General features: G+C 37.6%; 1 protein-coding gene across 4 annotated transcripts in view; it reads left to right on the forward strand.

The window, feature by feature from the left end:
- Nucleotides 1–27020, forward strand: part of ZC3H12C (zinc finger CCCH-type containing 12C) — a 78219-nt gene that overhangs the window by 10345 nt on the left and 40854 nt on the right. Inside the window, exon 1 of one of the 4 annotated variants that reach the window (XM_050757684.1) lies at nucleotides 1832–26394. The exons of the other annotated variants lie outside the window; for them this stretch is intronic. Within the exon in view, the coding sequence (XP_050613641.1) occupies nucleotides 26371–26394 (24 nt within the window). The 5' untranslated portion in view covers nucleotides 1832–26370. Of the gene's footprint in view, nucleotides 1–1831; nucleotides 26395–27020 lie in introns of those variants that run through there. 4 annotated transcript variants of the gene reach the window in all.

Genomic DNA, 27020 nt, shown 5'->3' on the forward strand with positions numbered 1-27020 from the left:
TTTAATTTAGTTTTAGAAGTCTATTGGGTATGTACTGTTTTGCTTATCTTCCAGGTAATGGAACTGATGCCTGGAGTTGTTGAGTAGCTTGGCCCAAGTTACTGACATTTCTAATTTATCCTAAGTGAAACAGCAATACTTGTTATGCTTTTTGTTTGCTTTAGATGGTAGGGGGCAGCGGGAACCAATTCTTTTTTTTTTTTTTTTTTTTGAGGTGGAGTCTCGCTCTGTTACCCAGGCTGGAGTGCAGTGGTGCGATCTTGGCTCACTGCAACCTCCACCTCCCAGGTTCGTGCAATTCTCATGCCTCAGCCTCTCCGGTAGCTGGGACTACAGGCATGCACCACCATACCCAACTAATTTTTGTATTTTTAGTAGAGACGGGGTTTTGCCTTGTTGACCAGACTGGTCTTAAACTCCTGACCTCAAGTAATCAACTTTGGGATCATTTCGGCCTCGAGTGAGCCACTGCACCTGGCCGGAACCAATTTATATGGATTCATGTTAGTGATTTGGGGTCTTGTTTCCTTGATGTTAGCTGTTGCTTGCTGACATCATCATTCCCTCCCTCTGATTTGCAGGAGAGACTTACGCTGTGGATTGTGAACCTGGATGACAACATGCTAACATTATATATTAAATATAAAATGTTCAGGCAGTAATTAAAAGCTATAAGATATTCATATAATCTAGGTTGAAGACCTGAAAGGCCGCACAGTGTGGAGAGAACAGGTGGGGCCTCTGAAATCAGGTAGACCTGGATTTGAATCCCATCTCTGCCATTTACTGGTTGTGACCTTCAGCGAGAATCTCAATTTATCTTTGATTTGTTATCCATCAAACATGATCTACTTTGCAGAGTTGTTTTCAATGATTCAAGATAGTGAGTGTAAAAGTGCTTGACCCATAGAAGGCACTCAATATTCTGAAATGATTTAGCAGTGTCTGTTGATTTGATTGGACAGAGATTTTGTTTTGCTTTTCTACTTATTCATTGGCTCTTAGTTGTGTTCTGAGTCATTGAAATAGCCAGATATAAAATCAAGTTCACTTTTATTGCTTTTAATATGTCAGTTTATATTTTGGGTTTTTCAAAGAGATTTCAAATCTATTACTTTATGTCTTATAGGGTGAAGCTAAAATTAGTTTTTATTCTTTGTTCTTAGTCATCTGTACTCATTTCCTATTCAAAATTATGTGGGCTTAATTTTATCCTTATTCTGTGATTTAATCTGTTTCAAATCTTGGCTTTTATTTTATAATTTATTTTTATTATGCTCTCACAGGGAACAGTTTTCCCATATAGTTGAGGGTGTCTCCTCATTGTTGACTTACACTTTAAAAAAAAATCTTTAGCATCATTTTCTTTGATGGCCTCATTGAGTTGATGATCTTATGTATTAGAGTCTTTAAGAAATTTTGCTGTAATTTTAAATGCTTAGAACAGATATGAAATGTGCAAAAAATGTCTGTTTTAGGTTAAAATACATTATTTCTATTTTTGCTAAGATGGAAAAGTGCCTTAGGTAACAAAAAAAGGGCATAAAGTATGTTAAATCATGCATATGAAAAAATAGTTTCAGATGGGGAAAGTGTTTTCTAAACTACATTTCTATTATTTTGACTATTTCAGCTTATCTTCTAAGGTTAAATTTTGAGTTGTTTTAGCATTTTATTACATATGTGAAATATAGAAAACATAAAATGATAATAAAATCATCTATAATTCTCACCTAGAGATGACTTAAAATTTATAATTCTTGTTTTCATCTTTTAAAAAAAACTATTAATCTTTATAAACACATTTTTTTAAGAAGTATATACATATGTAGTTTTGTTTGGTTCTTGCTTTTCATTCAGTGTATCATAAGAGTCTTCCTGTGTCATTTAACATCCTTTTAAGAGATTATTTTTATTAGCTGAATGGCATTCAACATATTTAAGTACTGCAACTTAATTATGTTTATATTGTTAAATATTTTTTTAGAATGTCACCAGTTTTTTATTGTAATAACAGTGTGATAAATGTATATGTAGATCTTCTTCACATTATTGAATATATTTTTAACAAATTCCTAGATGTGGTCATGCAAACTGCCATCTAGAAAAGTTACACCAATTTATATTTCTATCAGCAACGTATGTGTCCATTTCTCTGCACCCATCACTGTTTCCCCGCACAGCCTATTTATGTTCATTTGATAGATAAGAATGCGCATCATAGTGCTAAGAAGCTCATTTTCTACAGTCAGAGAGACTGAGATTGGGTTCCTGCTGTGACACTTGGGGGTTATGTATGTGATCTTGGGTAAGTTTCTTATAAAATGTCCCTAAGCTTCAGTTTCTTTCTTTGTAAAATGATGATAATAATACATATAATGGTAAGGTCATGGTAATGGTTGTAGAGATTATTTGATGGTATATATCGAAGCACTTAAATTATTGAGAAATGTCAGCTATCATTATTATGAATGTGATGTCTCCTCATTATATGCTATATTTTATACTTGGTAGTGGCCGATATAAAAGAAATTTGTTTGTTTTTATGTAATCATCTGGCTACCTTATTGAATGAACCCTTTGATGTACTATTAAATCAATTGCAGGACCTAGTTCCAACACTTTTCAGTTGAGTCTCATGATTTTCAGGATCTATAATAATGGCCCAATACTATCAAGGTTTTTTCAGTATTTCAATTTATACCTCTTTTCTTGTTTTTTTGCATTGGCTGAAATCAGAGAACAGTGTTGGTTAGTAGTAGGCATTCAGCCTTTTCTTTTTCCAATTTTAATGGGACTTCTTGTTTTCTAACATAGGTATCTCCTGCTTATATATGCATGTTCTGAAAATACCTATACTGGTCAAATGTGATAAACTTAAAAATAGACTTACATGCCATAGAGGGATTCCCTTAAATTATTAAACCCCTAAGTATCTTTTATGAAACATCTTCAACAATGTATTTTCAGTATTTAAGACGTGGTGTCTTTTTTAATTGAACATATTGTCAATCAGTTTAAATCCAGGAAGGCTGAAATTTTACTGATTTCAATCCATTTAATGATTCTATCCTTGTCTCAGTAGTATAAATTTTGAGATCTATTCTTATCACTGTTGTTCGTTTTTTTATGCCATATCTATAAAATATGAGTAAAGGTAAATGAAATAGTGTATACAAAACCATTTATTCAAATGAAGTCTTTTTTTTTTTTTTATCTGAGACAGAATCTCACTCTGTCACTCAGGCTGGAGTACAGTGGCATGATCTCAGTTCATGGAAGCCTCTGCCTCCCAAGTAGCTGGGACAACAGGCGCACACCACTATACCCAGGTAGTTTTTTCTTTTTTTTTTTTTTTTTGAGACAAAGTTTCGCTCTTGTTGCCCAGGCTGGAGTACAATGGCGCAATCTTGGCTCACTGCAACCTCTGCCTGCCGGGTTCAAGCAGATCTCCTGCCTCAGCCTCCCCAGTAGCTGGGATTACAGGTGCCTGCCACCACACTTGCCTAATTTTTATATTTTTAGTAGAGACAGGGTTTCACCATATTGGCCAGGCTGGTCTCGAACTCCTGACCTCAGGTGATCCACCCACCTTGGCCTCTCAAAGTGCTGGGATAACAGTGTGAGCCACCGCACCTGGCCAATTTTCCATTTTTTTGTAGAAACAGGGTTTTGCACTGTTGCCCAGGCTGGTCTTAAACTCCTGAGCTCAAGCAATCCACCTGCCTTGGCCTCCTAAAGTGCTGAATCAGGTGTGAGCCACCACACCCAGCCTTTCAGAGACAGTCTCTCTGTCACCCTGGCTAGAGCACAGTGATACAATCATGGCTCACTGCAGCCTCTACCTCCCGGGCTGAAGCTATCCTTCCACCTCAGCCTCCCAAGTAGCTGGGCCCACAGATGCGTGCCAACACACCTGGTTTTTTTTATGTTTTGTTTTTGGTAGAGATGAGGTCTCAGTATGTTACCAAAGCTGGTCTTGAACTCCTGGGCTTCAGCAATACTCCTGCCTCGGCCTCCTAAAGTGTTGTGATTACTAGCATAAGCCACCATGCCTGGCCTTAATGCAGTCTTAAGATCATGATCTTTATGCCCTCCTTACCTGGCTCCTTAGGTATCTTTGCAAGAGCACTGTTTTGAAAGCTCCTGCTCTCTCAAAAAGGATTCAAATAATTTGCAAACACCGAAAATGACATGCTGTTGAAATGGAGCTTTTCAGAGGCTGGCAGACAAACCACATCATGATATCATGAGGTTTTTGTTAAATAGTTTTTGTACGGAAGTCCTAATTTAGCATGCAAAAAATGATTAAGTTTAGTGGCATATATACTACATGAAAATAAGGTATTCACAAATCTAGGTAATGTCTTCCTATTCTTAGGTTACTAAAATTTTGCTCCTGGACTCTTTCTACACTCTTCCAAAATAGTCCATCCAATACTGTATTTTAAAATACCATCCATGTGCTGATGACTACCATATTTATATCTCCGATCCTGACTTCTCTCTTGTACACTGCTGTCTTGTGGACAGCTCCACTTGGATAGTTATTGGTATCTGAAACTAAAATTATCCAAAACAGAATTTTTATCCCTCTAAATCTGTTCCTTTCTAAGTCTAAATGTTACTACCTTCTTCTCACCCGCTCAAATAAGAAATCTAGAAGTTCTTGATACTTCCTTCATCTTGCACACTCAATCCAGTTTAAGAGCTGTTAACCAATACATGCAACAAGTTGAATTAACAAAGTTGTTCAATATTAGGAAATCTGTTATCATAGAATAAAACCTACCTGGTTAACGTATATTATTATAATTTGAATATACTGTATAATTTCTTTCTTACATTTAGAGCTTTTGCATATAAGATTAATCTGTTCATATATTTGGTTAGTTTGGGTGCCATCTTTGTTGAGCCTTGTCAACAGGTAGGCTAGCCTCATAGATCAGTTGGGATGCCTTCAATCTTTAATGTCATAGGATCATCTAAGAAACACAGGGATTGTTAGATGCTTCGAGTTTTGTTATAGCATGTCCACAGAATCTATGGGTAAAGGATTATTTGTTAGGTATGGAATAGAGTATATAAATCCTTAATAAAGCTTTCATTCCATCCATGGTTATTCATATTTGTAACCTCTTCCCAAGTCAGCTTTGATTATATGTTTTTAATTTATTGGCATAAAGATTTATGCAGAAATGGCACACTTTAAGCATCCCTTTCATCTCACTGAATATTACATTTGTACTGTTATATATTTGTGGAGTTCCCTGACCTCCTGGTCATACTTTTTTGGAGGTTATTCACTCATTCATTCCTTCATCATTTGTTACCAGCTTTCCATTTTGTTAATGGGTTTTACTTTTTAATTTTGCTTCCTAATTTATTTATTTCAGCTTTTAATTTTATGCCTTTGTTCACCTTTATTTGGTTTGTCTGCTCATTTTAACTCTTCCAATTTAAATATTTTATTTAGTTTGTTTCTTGTTTTCTATTAGATGTGTTTACAACATAAATTTTTCTTTGACTATCAGTTTGGCCATATCCTATAGGCTATAATTTTATTGTCATTCATTTCTAAATAGTCTGTAATTTTTATTTCTCTTTAACTACAGTTATTTGGAAGAGCATTTTAATTTACAGATAGTAGGATTTTTAGACGGTTTATTTCTATTTTCCAGGTTTGAGTTTTTCCTCAGTGCCTTGAAAAAGTTATTCTAGCACAAATGTCTGCCTGAATCTCAACTTTGAAGTCAAGCAGCCCACAGTAAATTATTACATGAATACCTGAGATACAGGGGTTGCTTTTGTTGTTGTTTAAACAGCTAAACCCTGGAGTTTAATACCATCACCATTATTTAAGGCCTGTGGATAAGAGAAATAAAATTTTGGTTGTCAGGGCTTTTTGTCCTTTTTGGGTAAGGACAGGGATGGTGTAACTTTCGAAATAAACGTGTTTTTCCTAGTTTGTTTTAAAAGTATTTGAGTTCCTTAAATGGAGTTTCCCTGTGATATTAATAGTTCTCCACACTGATTGGCCCTGGTATGCTCCTGTCTATGGGTTTTATAGGATTTCTTGGGCATTGGAAGTTGAGCCAGCACCTGTGGCTTTTCCATGGCCCCCACTGTACTCTTTTTTACCAGTTTAATAGTATTTGCAGGAGCACTTCTGAACACTCTCCACCCTCACACTCAAGATTTTAAAGCTTTGGAAATAATAATTAACTCCTATTTCCTGTCCTGCTTATGGATGGAATGAATAAACTGCCATAGGAACAGTGGAATTACAGAGATTATTCCACATTCTTGAGAGTGGAGAAGGGTGGCAATTTTAGTGATTCCTGTAAGACAAGGAACAGACAACTAATACATCAAGTCACTGCCCTTTTATTTCCTATTAGGTTTCCTACTCTTTAGTGTTCTGTCAGTTCTTCTGGTTACATTAATGAGAGAGCCTCTGACTGGTCCTCAGGTCTTTTAAACCCCTCTTTGGAATAGAACGTGAGTAGGGAACAGAAAGCAGCTAATATTTGAAGGCAAATTTGGAATCTCCAAATTAGAAAGATATTCTGTACTAAAAGAAAGACTAGCTTCAGAGTGTCAGTAGTATAATTTAAAGTATGATTTTTAAAGAAAACTCGGGAATCAGCTTATAAGAAAAAACTTCACAAAATTAATTTTGTGGATTTGGTTGAGGTGGGAAATTGTACTGCTGGCCTGGATGTCTGGGAAGCACATACCAGGCTGGCAGCTGCAGCTTAGCTTCGAGATCATCCCGTGCTGTGATAGCACCTGAGTGAAGATGTGGCAGGTGGAGAAGGCACTTTGGAACTCCTGAGTGACAGCCAGGAGCCAGAATGTTACTTTGGCAAGTGTGCTACCAGGTGCTGAGTCTTGGGCCTGAGCATTCCTCAAAATAACAGGTAGATCATAACTGTTTATTTCCTACTTTGATAGCAAATGAATGTGCATTTTACTAGATTAGATACTTATTTGATGGTATACACCTAATGTGAGCAGGACAGTTCAACATGGATTTACATATGATCAAAATCCTGAAATAATTTATAAACCTATATACAGTGTATAGAGTTCTCATATTCTTCAATGTGTGATAGACTCTTACTCAACTTTTTGTGTTATCTCAAAAAAAAAAAAAAAACAGAATTAGTAGGTAAAATAAAAGTCAGTAACTTATTTTAGAAACACCAGTTCTGAAGACTTGACTCATTTGTCTAATTGCTAGATCTTTGCTTCCCCAGTAGCTTTTTTTTTTCTGAGACAAAGTCTTGGTCACCCCAGCTGGAGAGCAGTGGCACGATCACGGCTCACTGCAGCCTGAACCTCCCTGGCTCAAGGATTCTCCCACTTCAGCTTCCCAAGTAGCTGGGAGTATAGGCACACACCACCAGGCCTGCCTGATTTTGTTTTTGTTTTTTGTTTTTTTTTAGTTTTTGTGGAGACAAAGTCTTCCTGTGTTGCCCAGGCTGGTCTCAAATTCCTGGGCTCAAGCCATCCTCCTGCCTCAGCATCGCAAAGTGCTGAGATTATAGGCGTCAACCACTGTACCTGGCCCCCAGTAGCTTTTTGATTACCAAATCTAATGGAGTAAAAGTTTTTTCTGCAAGTGAGAAATAGGGTAAGCTGCTTTTATCCTCCCCACATCCTCATCGTTCAGTGCATGTGCACGCTCATGCACATATGCACACATATACACGCGAACACTCATGCATGTGAACATACACAAGCATGGAGGAGGAAAGGTGCAGGGATAAGGAAGGAGGTCCACAGGCCAGGAACATACTAGGACTGCTGTCCTTATAATATCCATTACATTTACATCCCCTCCTCAAAAATCCTTCACATATAGATGTTTAATTACTGTAGTCATGTAAGCATCTTCATACCTTCACTGATCTTCCTTTTGAAATGTACGCATATATTTTTGAAACAGGGTCTAGCTTTGTTGCCCAGGATGGAGTGCAATGGCACTATCTTGGCTCACTGCAGCCTTGACTTCCCGGACTCAAGCAATCCTCCCACCTCAGTCTCTCAAATAACTGGGATTACAGATGTACACCATCACACCTGGCTAATTTTTTGTAGAGATGGGGTTTTGCCATGTTGCCCAGGCTGGTCTGAAACTCCTGAGCTCAAGCAGTCCTCCTGCCTTCGCCTCCCAAAGTGCTGGGATTATAGGTGTGAGCCACCACACCCAATCCCTTTTGGAATTTTGATTTTTGGTGGAAGAGGTAATGGAAGGAGCAACTAGGAGTATTTAGACTGCCAAATGGCAACATTAAGCGCTGAGAAGGATTAAAGAAGGACTAGAAAAGGAGGTAGAAGAGCCACAGAAGTTAACCTCCTGCTTCCTTCTGATAACTGGCAGTTGCCTGCCAGAGGCCCTTTTCCTTGCCTTTCACTCTCCACTCCCAGTCAGTCCTGGCCCACTGAGTGTTATAGAGGGCAAGAAGGACTGCAGAGTTGCGAGTGGTTGATTTTGGCAGAGAATTACAGGATGGAAAGCCAATGGTTGCCTGACTGAACCAAGTCTGTTGTTTTTCCCCATTTCACTGCTATTCCTTCTTTTTTCTGTAAGTTATTCTTTCTGTTGTTGTAATCGATTCATTAATTCATTCATACACAGATGTGCACGCATATACCCATCATCTATCCTGCCCCACTGAATCCAATCTCCTGGTTTAAAGTTCTTATCCAAAAAAAAAAAAAGAAAGAAAGAAGAAAAAGTCTTCTTTTGAAACTATTCCTATCCCTCCCTGCCATCCCCAAAATAATCCTTCTCTATCTTATTCTTTTCCTGCCAAACATATGCTGTCATCTCTCTCTAGCACATACTTATTTCTTAGCCAGGAGTTTTTAACCTGTGTTCCATGCTTCTCCAAAGGGTCGATAGATAGAATTTGGAAATTGTGTGATGTTGGGGATGGGAAAAAATTTTCATCTTTTTTTTCCTACAACCTCTAATTGAAATTTAGCATTTCCCTTAATTATGAATGTAAGCAACAAACCCAATGTTAATAGCAGTATTCACCCATAGAAATGATGTTTCCCTACATACTACAGTTTAAACAAATATCCTGAAATATTTACACTTTTAACTATGTCAAAATCATGTTAATAGATTTGCTGCTACATCTTGTTATTTTAATGTGTTAGTAAAAGGCACATATTTTACTGTATCACAATTTTTAATATTTTGAGGACTATAATACAATTGGCTTCTTTTGCAATTCAATCCTATGTTTTTGTTTTATGCATTGAAAAGCCTTACTTTGAAAAGAAGTCTGTAGACTTCATTAGACTGAGAAAGGGGTCTATGTTACAAAAATATGCCTGTTTATCCCATCTCTCTTCCTTTTACAGAAATAGCTCTCTCAGGGACCATTAGTAACCTTGACCCACATCCTCTTCTCTGTCATTCTGTGATGTGTTTGTATCATTTGGTACCATCAGTTATTTTATAACTCCTTCCTCTCTTGTCTTTCGTATCAAATCCTGACTCAACCCATTGGCTGTATCTTAGAAAATGTCTCATGTTTGTTTCTCTTTTTTTTCTGCATAACTTTAGGTAACTTAGTCAACTTTTACTTAGACTATTATAAGACCTTCCTACCTTGTCATCTTTGAGTTTCTTGCCTCCCCAAAACTAATACAGCTGGAGTTGTCATTCTAAAATAGAAATATGTGCTCAGAAACCTTCAGTGGTTCCCATTACCTTTCTAAAATGTGGGAGAAGAACACTATTCCCTTTTTCAGAAATCTTCCGTAGTTCCTCACTACCAAAGGTGAAACTCCGTATAGCATGATAGACTTTCCACAAACCAGCCACATCCTGACTGACTAGCCGCTTCTCCAGGAGTGTTCATCACACAGTCTGCTGCTTGTTGTATCATCTTTCACGCCTCTGGACCTTTGATCCTGTTGTTCTCTGGGCAACAATCCTTTTTTTCTTTGCCTCACCCTACTCCCCTCCTTCTACCTAACACAAACACATAGACCATAGGGAATACAGGAATAGTTTGTCACTGTCATTGTGTACTCAGTTTATATGTCACCTCTCAGAGGCTTCCCAAATCTGAAGCAAAGTCTTTGTCTCTTGTACTCTATGACATATCCCTATATGCAGGCATCCCCTGTATTTTACAGATATTCATTTATCTGCTTTCTTTAATAAATGTTATAGTTCTTAAGAGCAGCAACTTGTGTTCATGTTTGTAACCTCAGTCTTTAACTAAGCATCTTCTGTTTCTCATAGTAGGCATTCAGATAAATGTTTCTTCCATGAGTAAATTAATTCATTGGATACTGGCTTAACCTTTCATTTTGTTTGACTGGATAATCGTGGACCATGATGCTAGTTTTCTGCTTCTCATGAAAGTATTACTTTAAAAGTGTATTATTTGTATAGAATTTTGAAGTAAAATTTGATCAACTAACTCATGTCTCTAAAATGCCCCAAGAACTAAGGTATTTTATATTTAAGTTATACATCCAAGTTATACCACTATCAGTAAAATAAGCTCCTCATTCACAAGGATCATTTTTTTTACACAAGTGATTTTAAGTTAACAGTTATTTTAGGGGAAAAATATTATGGCTTTAACTTTTCAATAATTTATAGATCTTTGGAGAAAGCTAACTGATATGACTTTAGGGGAATTCTGTGGCTAGAAATTTAAATGTTAATGAAATTATAGGAGAGGTAGGAGGGTACCGCAGCACTAAATTTGTCTGTAGCCATTTATTTTATAATAATTTTTCAGTATCCACCATCTATATTGTTAAACTGAAATGAAGGTTTCAGTTCTCATTTTCTTTATTTTTTATGTATTTATTTATTTTTAGAGACAGGGTCTCACACTGTCATCCAGGCTGGAGTACAGTGGCATGATGATGGCTCACTACAGCCTCGCACTCCTGGGCTCAACCAATCCTCCTGCCTCAGCCTGTTCAGTAGTGGGACTACAGGCGTGTACCACCAGGCCCAGCTAGTTTATTTTTATTTTATTTTTTCATTTATGTATGTATGTATTTATTTATTTATTATTGAGACAGAGTCTCATTCTGTCACCCAGGGTGGAGTGCAGTGGCATGATCTTGGCTCGCTGCAACCTCTGCCTCCCAGGTTCAAGCAGTTCTCCTGCCTCAGCCTCCTGAGTAGCTGGGTTTACAGGCGCACATCACCACACTTGGGTAATTTTTGTATTTTTAGTAGAGATGGGGTTTTGACACGTTGGCCAGGCTGATCTCGAATGCCTGACCTCACGTTATCCTCATGTCTTGGCCTCCCAAAGTGTTGGGATTACAGGCATAGCCTCTACACCCGGCCTATTTTGTTTTTTCATAGGATGGGGGTCTTGCTATGTTGCGCAGGCTGGTCTTGAACTCCTGGCCCGAAGTGATCCTTCCACCCCTTCATCCCAAAGTATTAGAATTATAGGCATGAGCCACTACACCTAACTGTTTTCTAATTTTCTTTCGTTTCCTTTTTTTTTTTTTTTTCCTTTTTTGAGATGGAGTCTCACTCACTCTGTCTCCGAGATTGGGGTACAGTAGCCTAGTCTTGGCTCACTGCAACCTTTGCCTCCCAGGTTCAAGCAATTCTCCTGCCTCAGCCTCACAAGTAGCTGGGATTACAGCATCTGCCACAATGCTCAGCTAATTTTTGTATTTTCAGTAGAGACAGGGTTTCACCATGTTGGCCAAGCTGGTCTTGAACTCCTAACCTCAGGTGATCCACCTGCCTCAGCCTCCTAAAGTGCGGAGATTACAGGTGTGAGCCACCACACCCGGCCTGTTTTCTCATTTTCTGGAAGAAAATCTTTGTTTCCTTTCAGGTGCCTGCTGTATTTTCTTCTAATTAAACTTCAGTTTTCTCCCTCTTGCCTTCACTCCTGCCCACCATTAAAGCAATGTATTTCTTCTAAATCACTCATTTCCAAGCGTTCTTACACTTAGGTTCCTTACCAGTTTCTAACATTATTTTCTAATTATTTGCACTAGCCAAAGTGTTAATCCCAGCACTTTAATCTTCAATTTTTTTTTTTATAAAAAGGATAGATATGTTTGGCTTTTCCAAACTAAATGTTATTTCCCTTTCCCTTTGAGAAACATTATTCTAAATTATTTTCTTTATTTTCCAAAATTCAGATGTTGGGATATCATGCACAAAGGAATAGAGTTGGGCATTTTAATTCTAGGGCATTTTAACTCTAATGTCTCTGATTTCTTGGTTCTATAAATATGTGGTAAGAGCTAATGAGACCCAGTTAAAGCCTTTGCCTGCATAATATTCTTCTGTATTACTAAGGAGAGGCGTTTTAGAATTATAGTAATGAGAATATGGAATAAATAATGACAATCAGGTTTTCTATTTTTCTGTACTGCAATTTCATTTTTACACTAAACTTTTTTAAAGACACACCTCACCATTTACTATGTGACAATCACTGTTGTAAGTTATTATGTAAATTAACTCATTTAATCCTCATAACAACCCTACGCTGTTAGTGGTATTGTCATCTCCATTTTATATTTGAGGAAAATGGAATACAGAGAGGTTAAGTAACTTGTACAGGTTGCTTGGTTAGTTTCAGGGAGAAGGCATGGTATGGGATTAGTTCTTATATCCATGAATTATAAAATCACCCTGTAGTTCATCCTCTTTTCTTTGTACTTTATACTAGAATAAATTGTACCCTGGAGTTTACAGTAAGTATTCAGAGACAAGTTTCAGAATACCAGTAAGCCAGATCTCTGGAAATAGTTGTCCCTTTATAGGAACAAGTGGTCCAGTCTCGCCTAGCTTCCTTTGGCACTGGCCATTTGGTTTGCCATTGAGAACAAGTTCTGAATGGAATACCATACCGCTTTTAAATCAACAAAATAGTGGTGCCCAATGGTGGCAAAGCAAATAGGTTAAAGAAAGTGACAAGACATTCTTATGATCATTGATGTAAAAATTCTTAGTGAAATATCAGCGTATGTAATCCTCCTCAAAGTAATCATATTTCTATATTGGGTAATCTATTAATATAATTCACAATATTAGTAAGTTAAAAAACTGATTGTCTAATAGATCATTTTAATGTAATCCACATTTCTAAATTTTTTTCTCTAAATCTTTTATGTAGGAGAAAAATGTATTTCTGTAAATGATTTTTCAAAGGCTGTATGTAGTGTGGTATGTATATGTATAGATGTGTATAAAGCTATAATTACATATAGCTAACATATGAGTGCTTACTATATGCCTGGTGCTGTTCTGAGAGTTTTATATTTATTAGCTCATTAAATTTCATAACAACCATATTTTATCCTTTTTTTAACAATTGAGGTAACTAAGGCATGGGGAGGTTAATTTGTCCCACATGATACATATATACACACACACATATAAACACACACATATATATACACATATATATGTTGTATTAAAACACTAGAGTCATTCCCGTTAATATCAGAAACACCACAAAATAACCCTTGTTCTTTAATGTTGTAATGCAGTGGAACAAAAGCATGGATCAAGAGATAAAAAAATTGATAAGGAAATCTGATTATTTTATATTATTATATATACCCGAAAACCCCAAGAGCCTCAGTGAAACACTACCGTTAAGAATTCACTGAGACATGTAAAACTTTTTCACTGAAGTTTCATATACAAGAATAGGTGTTTCTTTAGACACCAACAATAACCAGTTAGAAAATATAATGGGGGAAGAAAAACCTCCATTCACAACAGCGAGAACAAAAAGCAAAATATTTTAAGAAAAGTTTATTAAGAAATACAAGCCAGGCGCTGTGGCGTACGCTTGTTATCCCAGCACTTTGAGGGGCCGAGGCGGGTGGATCACCCCAGGTTAGGAGTTGGAGGCCAGCCTGGCCGACATGGTAAAGCCCCGTCTCTACTAAAAATACAAAAATTAGCCGGGTATGGTAGCATGTGCCTGTAGTCCCAGCTACTCAGGAGGCTAAGGCGGGAGAATTGCTTGAACCTGGAGGTGGAGTTTGCAGTGAGCCAAGATGGCAACACGGCACTCCAGCGTGGGTGACAAAGTGAGACCCTGTCTCAAAAAAAAGTTTGTGAAGAAATATGTAAGTTCCCCATAAAGAAATATAGGGAACTCTATTGAAAGATTTTAAAATTTTCGATAAATTGTTATTAAGTGAACAATTTAATAAGTCAGCAATGCTTTTTAAGCACCTACTTCTGCAGCACGATCTCCATCAAACTCTCAACAGCTTTTTGGTTAAAACTTGTCAAAACAGTTCTAAAGAGTATCTGGAAGCATGCACATGTGAAAATAACCAGGATAAGAATATGAAAATGAGAAGACTTGCACACACGGTACACAATATATTACAAATCTACAGTTATTAACATGTGCTGCAGGCACACAAATAGCAAAAGATCAGTGGAACACAATTGGAAGTGTGGAAGTAAGCACAAGTTGATAAGATATTAATATAAAATAGGATCATCACTCCTCCTCTCAAAACCCTCCAGCGGTTTCCCATCTCAGTATAAAAGCCAGTTCCTTCATGTGATCTACAACCTTGCTACTTAAAGTAGGGGGATCCAGGGACCAATAGCAACAGCATCACCTATGAAATTGTTAGAATGTGGAATCTCAGACTCCACTCCAGACATCCTCAATCAGAATCTTCAAGACCCTTATATGATTCAAATGCTGTTTAAAGCTTGCAAAGCAATGTCTTTTAATGCACTATATGACCTGGCTTCCCTTAACCTTGCCTTTCCTGCTGCTTCTGACTCTTCCCTTGGAGGCTCCTGGCCACCTCAGACTGGCCACCTTGCTGTTCCATGAGCACACCATGCACACTCTCATCTCACAGCTTTGTTCCTGTTTGTCTTCATCCGTTCCTGCTGCTATAACCAAATACCTTACACTGGGTAATTTATAAATAATAGGAATGTATTGCTCACAGTCCTGGAAGCTGGGAAGTCCAAGATCAAGGTGCTGGCAACTTCGATGTCTGGTGAAGTCCTCTTCCTCATCAGTGGGGTCTTGTCACTGTATCCTCTCAGAGTGATGGGGGGGCAAAGGAGCTTGCTCAGGCCTCTTTTATGAGGGCACTAATCCCATTCACAACTGTGGAACCTTGTGATTTAATCACTTCCCAAAGGCCCCACCTCTAAAACTATCACATTGGATGTTAGTTGCCAATATATGAATTTTGCAGGGACACCAACATTCAGATCATAGCCCTGTTACACATCTCCTTTCACTTTGTTTAGGTATCTGCATAAATATCACCTTATCTAAGATGCCTTCCCTGATTTAAAATTACTTACCATCACCTGATACGTATTTATTATTTAAATTATCTCCCCTGCCTCCACACACACTGCAGTGCAACCTTGGGGAGAGGACTTGCTTTGTTCTTACTGTAGCCTCAGGGCTTGGCACCTAGGAGGTGCCCATTTGCTAAGGGAAATGGTCTCTGGTCACAACATTTTTATCAGCCCATCAATGTACACCCTTGTTTTATGTGTGTTTCTGTTTAAAGATGCCTTATTTAATACATATTGTTGATTCATTAACATTGAACTGATGGCCAGCAGCACTCTACACCTAAACAAAGCCCGTCTAACAGTCATATTTTCTCTATAAGGCACATCACAGCCTTCTTGCACTTAGAAACACTGGACAGCATTTTGGCTACACTCGGGGCCATTTTAAACAGCAAATTCACCAACAAAACACAAAAATGGGAAAAACGTAGCACTAAGTAGACGTCAAAGAAAAGGACACTTCACTTGTTTACAAAGACATGAAACACTAAGGCAGAGCTTCTCATTCAGCCTCTGCTGGAACATATGCCTCTGGGAACTCAGATTTTTCACCATTCTCCCTGTACACGTCTGTGGAATGACCTAAAAATCACAAGTGTTAATTTAGGGGTTACAAAGAAGTTTTAGCAAGTAGGCAAATTTGCAAATATGAGGATGCTGCAAATGATGAGGATCAGCTGTACATCATTTTTTCAATCACTGTGTATTGAGTTTTACTGTGTGCCATGTTCCCAGGATTATGCAGCACTTAAACATTGATCAATTCCTAGCCATGTCCCTGTGCAAAACTCAAATAATTTAAAGATGAATTTAACAGTGTTTCAGGTGTGGCTGAGTCGGGTATTTAGCTAATCTTCAATTGTAATGGGTAGGATTTTAACAGGTGAAACCGTGGAGAAAAGTATTTGGGAAGAAAGAAACTCTTAAATCAATTTCCGTAACCTTGGCTACACATTCGAATCACTTGGGAAGCTTTTAAAATGCCTCTGGCCAGGCTTCATCCAGACCAATAAAAGTAACATCTCTAGGGTGGGACTTTGGCATCAATGTATTTTAAATCTCCTGAGATGATATTAATGTGTATCTGAAATTGAGAGAACTGCTGCTTTAAGTACCTGTGTTTGGCTGGAGAATAGGTTATGTGAGGGAAGTAAACAAATGAATCCAGAAAAGAGATTTTGGTCCAGGTATTGAAAGACTATTATTTACTTAGCACATTTGTATTCACTTGCTGTGTGCTGGGCACTCTTCTAGGTGGTGGGGATACTTCAGAAAGCAAAACACAAGAATCCCGACCCTGTTAGTGCTAACAATCAAAATGCATTGGCAGCTGTTCAGGATGATTCATATTCTAGATTTAACTTTTTATAGTATATGATGATTTGTATTTAGAAGGAATCTTGTCCTAAAGGCTCAGAATTCTTAATTTAATGCCTAAAATATTACATCACCTTTTGATATGAATAGAACTCTAAAGAAAGTTTTGCTATAAACTTTTGTGCTAATCTCACTGAGTGTTTTCTAACACAGCCGTTCCTTTTTTTTCTAGCCTCTTGCACACCAGTACACTTGTCTAAAATCAGTAGTATGCAGTTATTTAAAATCAGTAGTGTGAGGCCATTGGAAATTATAACTCAAGCTTTTCATTTTCCCGTCTTACAAGAACACTGATGTAGAAAGAAGTGTTTTCTACATTGATGCTTAGTAAGAGTTTATGCTGAGAGCAGACTTACAATTAACAAAGTAGTTTTCTTGGGTCATAGTGGGTTTGCAGCTCCTTTTGGATTATTTGCCGTACACCATATTTTATTTTTTTTCCTGAGTTCCTGTACAAGCATGGAATATGTTGTTTACACACTCCTTTAGACTCTTAGTAAAAACAGACCTAAATGCATAACTCTTTTAATTCTGATGCAATTATTCTTTGTAGTCTATCCATTTCACTTTTTAACAATGCTTTGGTCAAGCAGTTTTTAATTAGTTTCCTAAGTAAATTATTTAACACTTAAGAACAAAACATGCACATACCCTCTTTTGGTACAAGCAGCCTAAAGATATGATGTGGGCAGAGGAGCAGCACATACCAGGTGGTGGCTCAGGATGGCAGAGAGAGTGGCATCCAAAGGAGAGATGAGATGAGGTCTGACCGGGCTTTGATGGTGATCGTTTTGAATATTATTACCATACATTGTCATTTAACTACCACCAGATATTTTATAATTTCAAGATGTCTTCTATATACATTGTATTTTGTATAAAATTACACATTTTTGGTCATCTTTTTCTGACAATCTCAGTTATACTTAATATAACCATGAGTGTATTTTGTTAACATGAATGATAATCATGTGCCTTCTGCTTTAAAAAAAAAAAAAAATCATACATAGTCCTCCCTTATCCTCGAAGGTTATGTTCTACGACCCACAGTGGATGCCTGGAACTGTGGCATACATATATATATACAAATGGTCCCCAATTTATGGGGTTGTTCACCTTAAGATTTTCAACTTCATGATGGTGCGAAAGCCATATACACTTGCTAGAAACTGTACTTCAAGTACACAGATACCATTCAAGTGTTTTTCACTTTCAGTACAATAAATTACATGAGATAATCAACCTTTATTAGAAACTGGGCTTTGTGTTAAATGATGTTGCCCAAGTGTAAGCAAATGTTAGTGTTCTGAGCACATTTAAGGTAGGCCGGGATAAGCTATGATATTCAGTATGTTTAAATGCATTTTCAACTTAAGATGGGTTTGTCAGGACATAACCCCATTGTAAGTCAAGGCGTATCTATACTCCGGTTTTTCATTTCTACTCAAGCCAGCTAACAGGCAGGTAGGGTCTACAGTGTGGATACACTGGACAAAGGGATAATTCACACCCTGGGTGCCACAGAGCAAGCAGGCAGTAGATTTTCTCATACTACTCAGAATGGCATACAATTAAAAATGTATTAATTTATTGTTTATTTCTGGAATTTTGCATTTAATATTTTTGGACCATAGTTGACTGTGGGTAACTGTAACTGAGGAAAGTGAAATGTAGATAAAGGGGGGGACTGCTGAATGTCTTTTTGACTCACGAGTTTTCTCTTCCCATACACTAGCTGCCTTAGAACCTATTACATCAGCACTTTGGATGTCATTTGCATTCCTTGTACTTTTCTAAAATTCCTCATTCCGTGAGTATTTACAGGTTTTGTAGGAATTGAAGGTAATCTTTTTTAAGAGCTAGTTGCTTAATGAATTTTTTAAAAAACACTAAATGGGAAACTAATCACTGGGAAATATTTGGATGAAGTCCTGGGATGTGGGTTATATTTTCATTTAAAATGAATGTAGAAGAGTTCCTTTGTCTTTAGACCAGTGGAAAGCAATGCTGTTGTTGTGGATTTATTTTGTATTTGTTTCTGGTTCCTAAACAGAATTGAAGGTTGTCCACTCCTGATGACATAGTACAGAAAGATTTTCATAAACCTCAAGAATTTTGACTTTGAGGAGCATTATCTTTCTTGTGACTCTATTTTTTTCTTCTTTTTTGAAATTAATCCCTTCATATGTGTTAGATAAGTGTTCTGATTAGAGTTAATTCATGTAGTTTTTATTACCCTTTATTTTTCTTAGTATTTCTTTATAACAAAACTCTTTTTATTCTTGATTATTGTTGGAGTTTGAGGGGTCTTTTTCCTGCCTTATTTCTCAACCAATTGAGAAATAGACAAAGGAGCCAAGCAGATGGAGATCAAAATAGCAGCCCTTTCCATCCATGGAACTATTGGAGAGAAGGTGATTTAAGAGAACAGCATAAAGAGCTTAGTAACACTGAACCTCAGAATGAGAAAGATTTAACCATCCAGTTCCGGGCCATGCTGGAGAGCAAAGCACCCAAGTATTTTCTGCTTGTGGGCTGATCTCAAAGAGAAATGTGCAGTTGAAAGTGACTGGTCCTCACAGACTTACCCAACAAAGAAGTCATCGTCAAGTGGGGAGGCAGAAGCTGCAGTGGAACTTCCACAGGTGCAGCTCTAGTTGGGGAGCTAATCCAGATGAGATTGTGGGAAAAGACGGGTCATCACTGGGAGACTTGAGCTTTTTTGAATGTTAGAAGCAGCCCAATGGCAGTATCAGGGCTACAAGAACTTTGCCTATAGCCAAGGGCTCTGATAAACTCACCCTGTCACAGGGAGAAATAAAGACTAGCAGAGCAGCATTTTTGTTCTTGTGAATGCCTGCATTCAAATTTGCAGGGGCGTATTTTTTTTTTTTACTGGTTGAGTTTTCACTTGACGATCATCTAGAGATCAGCACACTGCTGCATGCCGTATTGGTTGTACTATGTAGATTATGGGAGAGTGAATGGTTCTGCTCTCAAGAAGCCTACATCCTGGTTCATAAGTAAGTGCTAAATTGTACTGTACGGACTATTCATGTTACAGAAGTTCGAAGGAATTGGAAAACAATAAAAACTGAACTAGTCCAAGAAGGCTTTATGGAAAAAATAAGCCTTGAGCTGGGCTTAGAACAATAGATTTGATCTGGATAGGTGAGGCAGTAGTGCAAGACAACACTTAAGGCAAAGAGGCATCTGTGCCCTCACTTTTGCTGTCCCTTCACCTTAAGTGGGAAATTAGATTACAGGGCCAGAGAAGGCCCCGTTTGTAGACAGAGCCTCGAAAACAAAACAAAGCAGAGGACCAGAGACTTGTGATCTGCAACTGAGATTTTTTTTTTTTTTAAGCAGAAGAGTGATGTCATTGAAAATTACTTTGGCAGGGAGGTACCTAAGGGATATTCAAGGAAGGAGATAAATTAAGAAACAAAATCTAAGACTGAGGGAATAAATGCTTAGCCTAGGGGATGCTCATGGCCATGGGAATGAGAAAATGGAGAAGAGAAAAATAATCAAGAATTGATTAACTGGATCTTCAGTATGTATTAAGTGAATGAAACAATTGAGAAATAGACAAAGGTGTCTGTGAGGTTTTAAGAATGCACTGTTGCAACAGTGATAGCCACCCTTAAGGGAAACTGGGAATGAGATACACTGTTGCTCATAGATGTGAAAACGGAAGCCAAGCAATGCATATGTTCTTCAAGACTGATGTTTATTCCATTTCTATTTCCTTTTTTAAAAGTTATTTGGATGGATTTTATGGGAACCAGATAGAATCTCTCTCCAGTATTTGTGTGTGTGTGTGTGTGTGTGTGTGTGTATGTGTGTGTGGTTTTCTTGTTTGTTTCGAGATGGAGTCTCGCTCTGTCGTCCACGCTGGAGTGCAGTGGTGTGATCTTGGCTCCCTGCATCCCGGGTTCAAGGGATTCTCCTGCCTCAGCCTCCCGAATAACTGGAATTACAGACACATGCTACCATGCCCGGCTAATTTTTTTGTATTTTTAGCAGAGACGGGGTTTCGCCACGTTGGCCAGGCTGGTGTTGAACTCCTGACCTCAAGTGATCTGCCTGCCTTGGCCTCCCGAAATGCTGAGATTACAGGCGTGAGCCACCATGCCTGGCCTCTCTAATGTGTTTAATGTGCTTCCGTACTGGGTGCCTCATGTTCTGTCCACCTAGCATTTCCCCGCTCTGCTTCTGTTAATATCACCCCACTTAAGGAATGCGCCTCCCCCAACATCTCCTTATGGCCTGACAGGGCAGCCAATCATGGCCCCACATACATCTGGCCACGGTAATAGGGCAAAGGGGTGAGTACATGACTTCAACTGTGCTGATCAGATTCTCTGTCTCAGGAATTTGAACCTTGAATGGAGAACACAAGGTCAGAGAACATAGTGCTGAATCATCAGAGAGAGAGAGTCTAGAAGTTCTGCAATTGAAACTCAGGGTTCAGTCCTCGTCTCTGACCTGAAGGCTTGAATGTTCTCTTTCTGACTCTGAGAGCTCCTTCGTGTTCTTCCAATAAATGTCCCAAGCCCTTTTTTAAAAGGCCTGTTTTTCTTGCTAGTGAAGAAAAGAGTAAATTGATATGCATCTATTATATCTTATTCTTTTTCCCTTTTAACTTTTATTTACCTATTGGTAGTTGCTTAGTATTTTTAGGAGCATATATGATTTACAAAGAAAATGAGTTCTCATACAATTTCTTTTAGGATTTGGATAGGAAAAGTAGTTGTTTTCTTCTTTTTTTTTTTTTTTTTGAGATGAGGCCTCACTCTGTTGCCCAGGCTGGAGTGCAGTAGTACAATGACAGCTCACTGCAGCCTTGAACTCCTGGGCCCAAGTGACCCTCCGGCCTCAGCCTTCCGAGTAGCTAGAACTACAGGCACATGTCACTATGCCTGGCTAATTTTTTATTTTTTATTTTTGAGATACAGGATCTCCCTATGTTGCCCAGGCTGGTGTTTAACTCCTGGGTTCAAACAGTCCTCCTGCCTCAGCCTCCTAAAGTGCTGGGATTATAGGTGCGAGCCACTGCACCCAGATGTTTTTCTTTCTTATTATTAAAATACCAGTAGTTTACTTAATGGCTATGGAGGTAACTATATCATGATGATAATTTTAATCTACCTTCCCCTCAGCCCCCACTTCCAGTAATGTGATTAATGTTAATAGTAAGAAATGGCAGAGATGGCCATGTTATTGGAGGAAGTATGAGCAGAAAATGTGTTTGGAACTTTTTTCATTTGCACTGCATGTTCCAATAGTGCTATTTTCATTGATTTTTGTTTTCTTCCTTATTATTGGTTAATATTAGTTATTTTCTACCCGATGTTCATATTTTAATGATAAGTACACTAATATTAATGTACTTTTTCTGCCCCATATTAATACTTTTCTATTTATGAGCTTTATTTTATATAAAGTCATTTATATTTGATGATTTATTTTAAACATACGATCTTGATTACAGTTGAGACCTTTTTCCTTACAGTTAATGTTAAATATAAAGGTACCTTTTTCCAGAAGTTACTTTGGGTGGATTGTATTCAGGGCAGGCTTCAAATATGGGCTAATGTTGGAACTTTTGGGGTCTGCCTCTTCTCCGAAAAGTGGCATGGTTTCATGGACAGAAAGGAATTAGGAGAATGTCTAACGCTTTCAACAGTACTTTCTAGAATGGGCATGTCTCAGATGTTTATCAGGTTCTTGATACATTCGACCCTACGACTTTCTGTTAACTAGTGCTCCCTAGATCTACAGCAATTTATTTGTCTTTAATTCATACAGGCAATATTCTTAGCATTGTTTTGTGGTTTAAAGTTAGTCTTTAACACTTTTCAAATAGCACTCAGAAGTGTAGTTTTCTGTAAGAGAGCTCATGGCCTGTCTGACTTCCTAAATATAATAACTCTCAGATGTTAGAGTTAATGCCTGTTTGATTTTTTACTCCATTCTTTTACACTGTGTGTATGAATTAGCTTCTGTTGTTGTTATTGTTGTTGGTTGGTTTTTTTTTAAACTCTCAAAAATAATAGTTTTTGATTAAAATTTTAACTTCAACGTTTTGGGGACAGTTGGGAAAATTTGATATAATAAGCTTACTTCCATGGTGTCATCATTAGGATCAAAAGAGATTATAGGCCGGGCGTGGTGGCTCATGCCTGTAATCCGAGCTCTTTGGGAGGCTGAGGTGTGCAGATCACATGAGGCCAGGAGGTGGAGACCAGCCTGGGCAACATGGTGAAACCCCATCTCTACTAAAAAATACAAAAATTAGCTGGGCGTGGTGGCTGGGGCCTGTAGTCCCAGCTACTTAGGGGGCTGAAGCTTGAGAATCCTTTGAAGCTGGGAGGTAGAGGTTGCACTGAGCTGAGATTGGGCCCCTGCACCCCAGCCTGGGCAACACAGTGAGACTCTCTCAAGAAAAAAAAAAAAAAAAGACAGAGAGAGAGATTATATATTAAAGAGGAACAAGTCCGTATTACCAGAGTGGTCCCAGGAAAGTGAACTCAGATCACTGCTGGCAAAGATAATTGATGCCATACCCCCACATCAAATCTTACTTGTTTCACATTCATGCCTCAGGAAAAGTACAAGCCCCTCTCAAATGGTTGAAGTTTCAAATATTAGACCCACCCTTGGCATAGACAGATTTTAGTATAATACTCCTAAAACTACACTTTTTTTTTTTCTGTCATAAGTGTGCATTGTGCTCAGTCATTTATTGCAGTGACCCAAACAGAGCCCAGTCCAGCTGTTTGTGTTTGCCCTGTAGTGGGAAGTGGACTAGGGCCATGTGACTAAGAAAGCCAGACTGGGGACTGTCTTTTCACCTACAGATGTTTTAATGTGCTTAACATTATCCAATACTAGCAACCGAAATAGTCTAAATACCACAGCAGGATCTGATTAGCTTTTTCAGATCACTGCCTTTATTTGCTGTTTGCAAAAAAGCTTAATCCAGTGCTAGAGATCAGGCTTCCTGGTGAGCCCTGGGGTAGTTTCTCTCATTCTTTGTGTTCACAGTGGCAGGCATTAGTGAGCAGATTCCTCCTCCTCCTAAATTAAAGCTGTGAAGTAGTAACTATAGTAGCAAGGGATAAAGAGAAGGAAGAAAACCCAAGGGAAAAAAGAAGACTGTCTATTCACACCAAGTAGTTTCCTTGATATATACAAAAGAAAGAGTTTCTAATATGAATTCGTAAATACTGACCTCAGTGTCTCTTCTAGTCAGTGCACAGCTATTAAGTTTTATTAGGTTTCAGTTGTAACGACTTTGTGTGCATGCACGTTACGTTTTTCGTATTTATCCTACTCAATCAATCTCAGTTTTACCAGAAGAATTACATTTATCAGCCATAACAGTGGCCTTTCTCTTATTCCTTTCAGGGCTGATATATTTTTTACTCAGGAGATTTCAAAAAGAACTATCACCACCATCAAAAAAAAAAAAGATAAAGTCTTTCTTCATTTCTGGGACATCCATATGCTTACCCAAGATGTGACATTTGAATTCTGTGTAATTCACACTGTAATTTGCAATAAATGATAATACTAGAGATGTTTTATCTTGATCCTTGATGGGTTTATGAAATTAGACCATTGCCTTAACTATATCAGTAATATTGCTATAACCTTTTGGTCTTACTTTAGAAATTAGTTTGTCATTCAGAACCCAGTAATTATATTTAGTTCAAAAATATTTTCACTGATTTTTAAATTTCCTACCATTTTTGGAATGGCATATATCAATAAAATATTGGAACTCTCTTGAGGAAGTATCTGTAAACAAATGATGATCTGTAATATGGTACTTTATATTTTAGTTTTCTTTCTGGAAACAACAATAATTTTCAGTTTTTAGTAGTCAGAAGAAGTGTTTTCTGTGCGATAACTGAAAAATCTTAACTATGTAGATCTTCTTATTTTGTAAATAGAGATGATCTCATTTGCATTTGAGTAGGCACAATAAGGACAAGGCCAGGAGTCCCAAACTAAACTAGTGTTACTTTTTTCCAACTATTCACAAACGATCCTAATTGTGTGTAACCTCTGTATTTGTGTATAAAAGGAGATTGATTTTGATTGTTTTGGGTACTTTTCATATCTTTAGAATTCATGATCATATAATGAAAAAGTCTAGGCTCTGCATAAATCAGCCTATAGCAGAAAATTCTATGTGAAGAGCAGTTCTTTGCCTTCACTGTTTTAATTTGCACTGGAATGAAAAGGGAATGTGCATGCTTGTGTTCTACATCACATAAGGAAATAGTAGAACAGCTATAGAGTTCCTTTTTCTTTAGTAGGGAAATATCCTTACAATGCCTTATAGTAGTTACATTTTGATTGATTTTTTGTTGTTGTTGTTCATAATCAGAGGCCACTCAAGGTATAACTTATGCAGCCCACAAAAGCAAGTAGTCCACAGTATTATAAATGCTGCAGTCTGAAACTTTGGAATAAATCGGGATAACAAGTTTACTCACCAAAGGGGCTTATTTTTATATACACTGTACACTACAGAAAGTCATAGTATTTATAATGTTAACTTGTTCCTGAGCTAAAATTTGAGTATTACATCTTACACATTTTATGAAATACAAATGCTTTAAATAGTTATGTTGTATATTAAAATATAATGACTTTGCTTCTCTTTAATTACATGGTTAACTAGTATCTATAGTAAAACAATTTTACACTGCTACTTGGCATACACAGGATAGGTTATTCTGGTGATTTTAGGTTGAAGTTAAATAATTCTGTCTAAATCTACAGTTTAGATGACTCATTTGGCACAAAGTTAGACAGAACTTGTGTTTTATCTTACTATGCTACACTTTCAGTGAATTTTTAAAAATCAGTTCTATTTGTGATCTCTTAAGTCTTTTTCTTTCGCAATTGTATTTGCATCATCTCTCCTTTTTGTTTTCTTATCTTGCAGCAAATTAACAAATGCCTAAAAATACAGATTTTCCACTATTTCCAGGGAAATAGTTTGACTATACCCTTCTGTCTCATTTCACCAGTAACTCATTTATTAAAGACAGGGATTACTGCAGTAGTTAATTGCTACTTTGACACACTTCATTTTCTTTCTTTAATAAAAATAAAAAGCTCATAGACTACAGTATAGCCTCAACTTTTTGGAAACATGCAACTTTTACTACTTTAAAATATAATTGGTTTCTTTGTTTCACGCATTAAAAACTAGGAGGAAAAGCTGAAGTCTGCCCAAGCCAGGTGTTTCTTGTTGGCAGCCTGCTCTCTAATGACTCCGCTCTCATAGAGCAGCTGCCTACTAGTCCGCTTTGTATGGCCTATTGTTGCTGCACACCCCTCGTTAATACACATGCTGCCCGGGGCAGACCCTGCGAATGACATCAACTTGCTTATCTTAGAAACCTACGAACCTGACGCAGGGTGCTGAGGTTGTCTTGCATCTGCCCGGCCAACTAATTGTGAGCTTTCTGGCCTATGATTGGCTGTGATTCCACTCGGTAATAGGTTAAGCAAAGACACTGCCATTCCATCTGTTCAACCATTCATTGTTCTCCTTGCCTGCCTGGAAGTCTGCAGCTAAAATTGTGTTAAGGAGTTTACTGCTGAAGCTGCTACAGAAACCAATGTCTTTGTATTTTCCTGCTAACGTGAGTATTTGTGCTACTTTAATGCCTTGGAAGTTAAACTTTGCTAAATATTCAGAGTATTAATTTGAACTCTGCAAAAGAAAGCACCTCCAATGAAAGTCTACAAGTTATTACATAGTGCCAACATACCAGAAAGTTATTTTTGTAAAATATGTCTGCGAAGCAGATTTTTACACTTTTCTATTCTAGAGTTATATAATTACTTATAGCATCATGAACATTTATAAGGCATTAAGCATGACATATAATCATTTGGAGCTTAAAGTCAAGTTATAATAAATGTTCCGATATTTTCGATAAATGGTGGATTTAAATCTTGTCAAAGTCTTAAGTTTCTTAAGATGTCACTGTCGTTCCTAGGTGCTATAAAATGGTAAGATTCGATAGAGCTTTCTGTTGTCTTAAAAGTCTAGCTTGGGGAGATGGATTGATGTAGGTAGATGTTTCAACTCGTTTTAGATGCGATGATTAAGCATTCAGTTGCTTTGTCAGCAATCTCAGTATTCATGTACAGTTTCTCATTTCTTCACTCTCACCTTTCTTCTCCCTTACATTAGTTTCAGACATTAGATTGAAGATGTCATTCCAAGAACTATTTTCTTCAAGAGTTCTGTAAAGGGGAAGGG

The sequence above is a fragment of the Macaca thibetana genome, chromosome 14, assembly GCF_024542745.1.
Source record: "Macaca thibetana thibetana isolate TM-01 chromosome 14, ASM2454274v1, whole genome shotgun sequence".
Lineage (NCBI taxonomy): Eukaryota > Metazoa > Chordata > Mammalia > Primates > Cercopithecidae > Macaca > Macaca thibetana.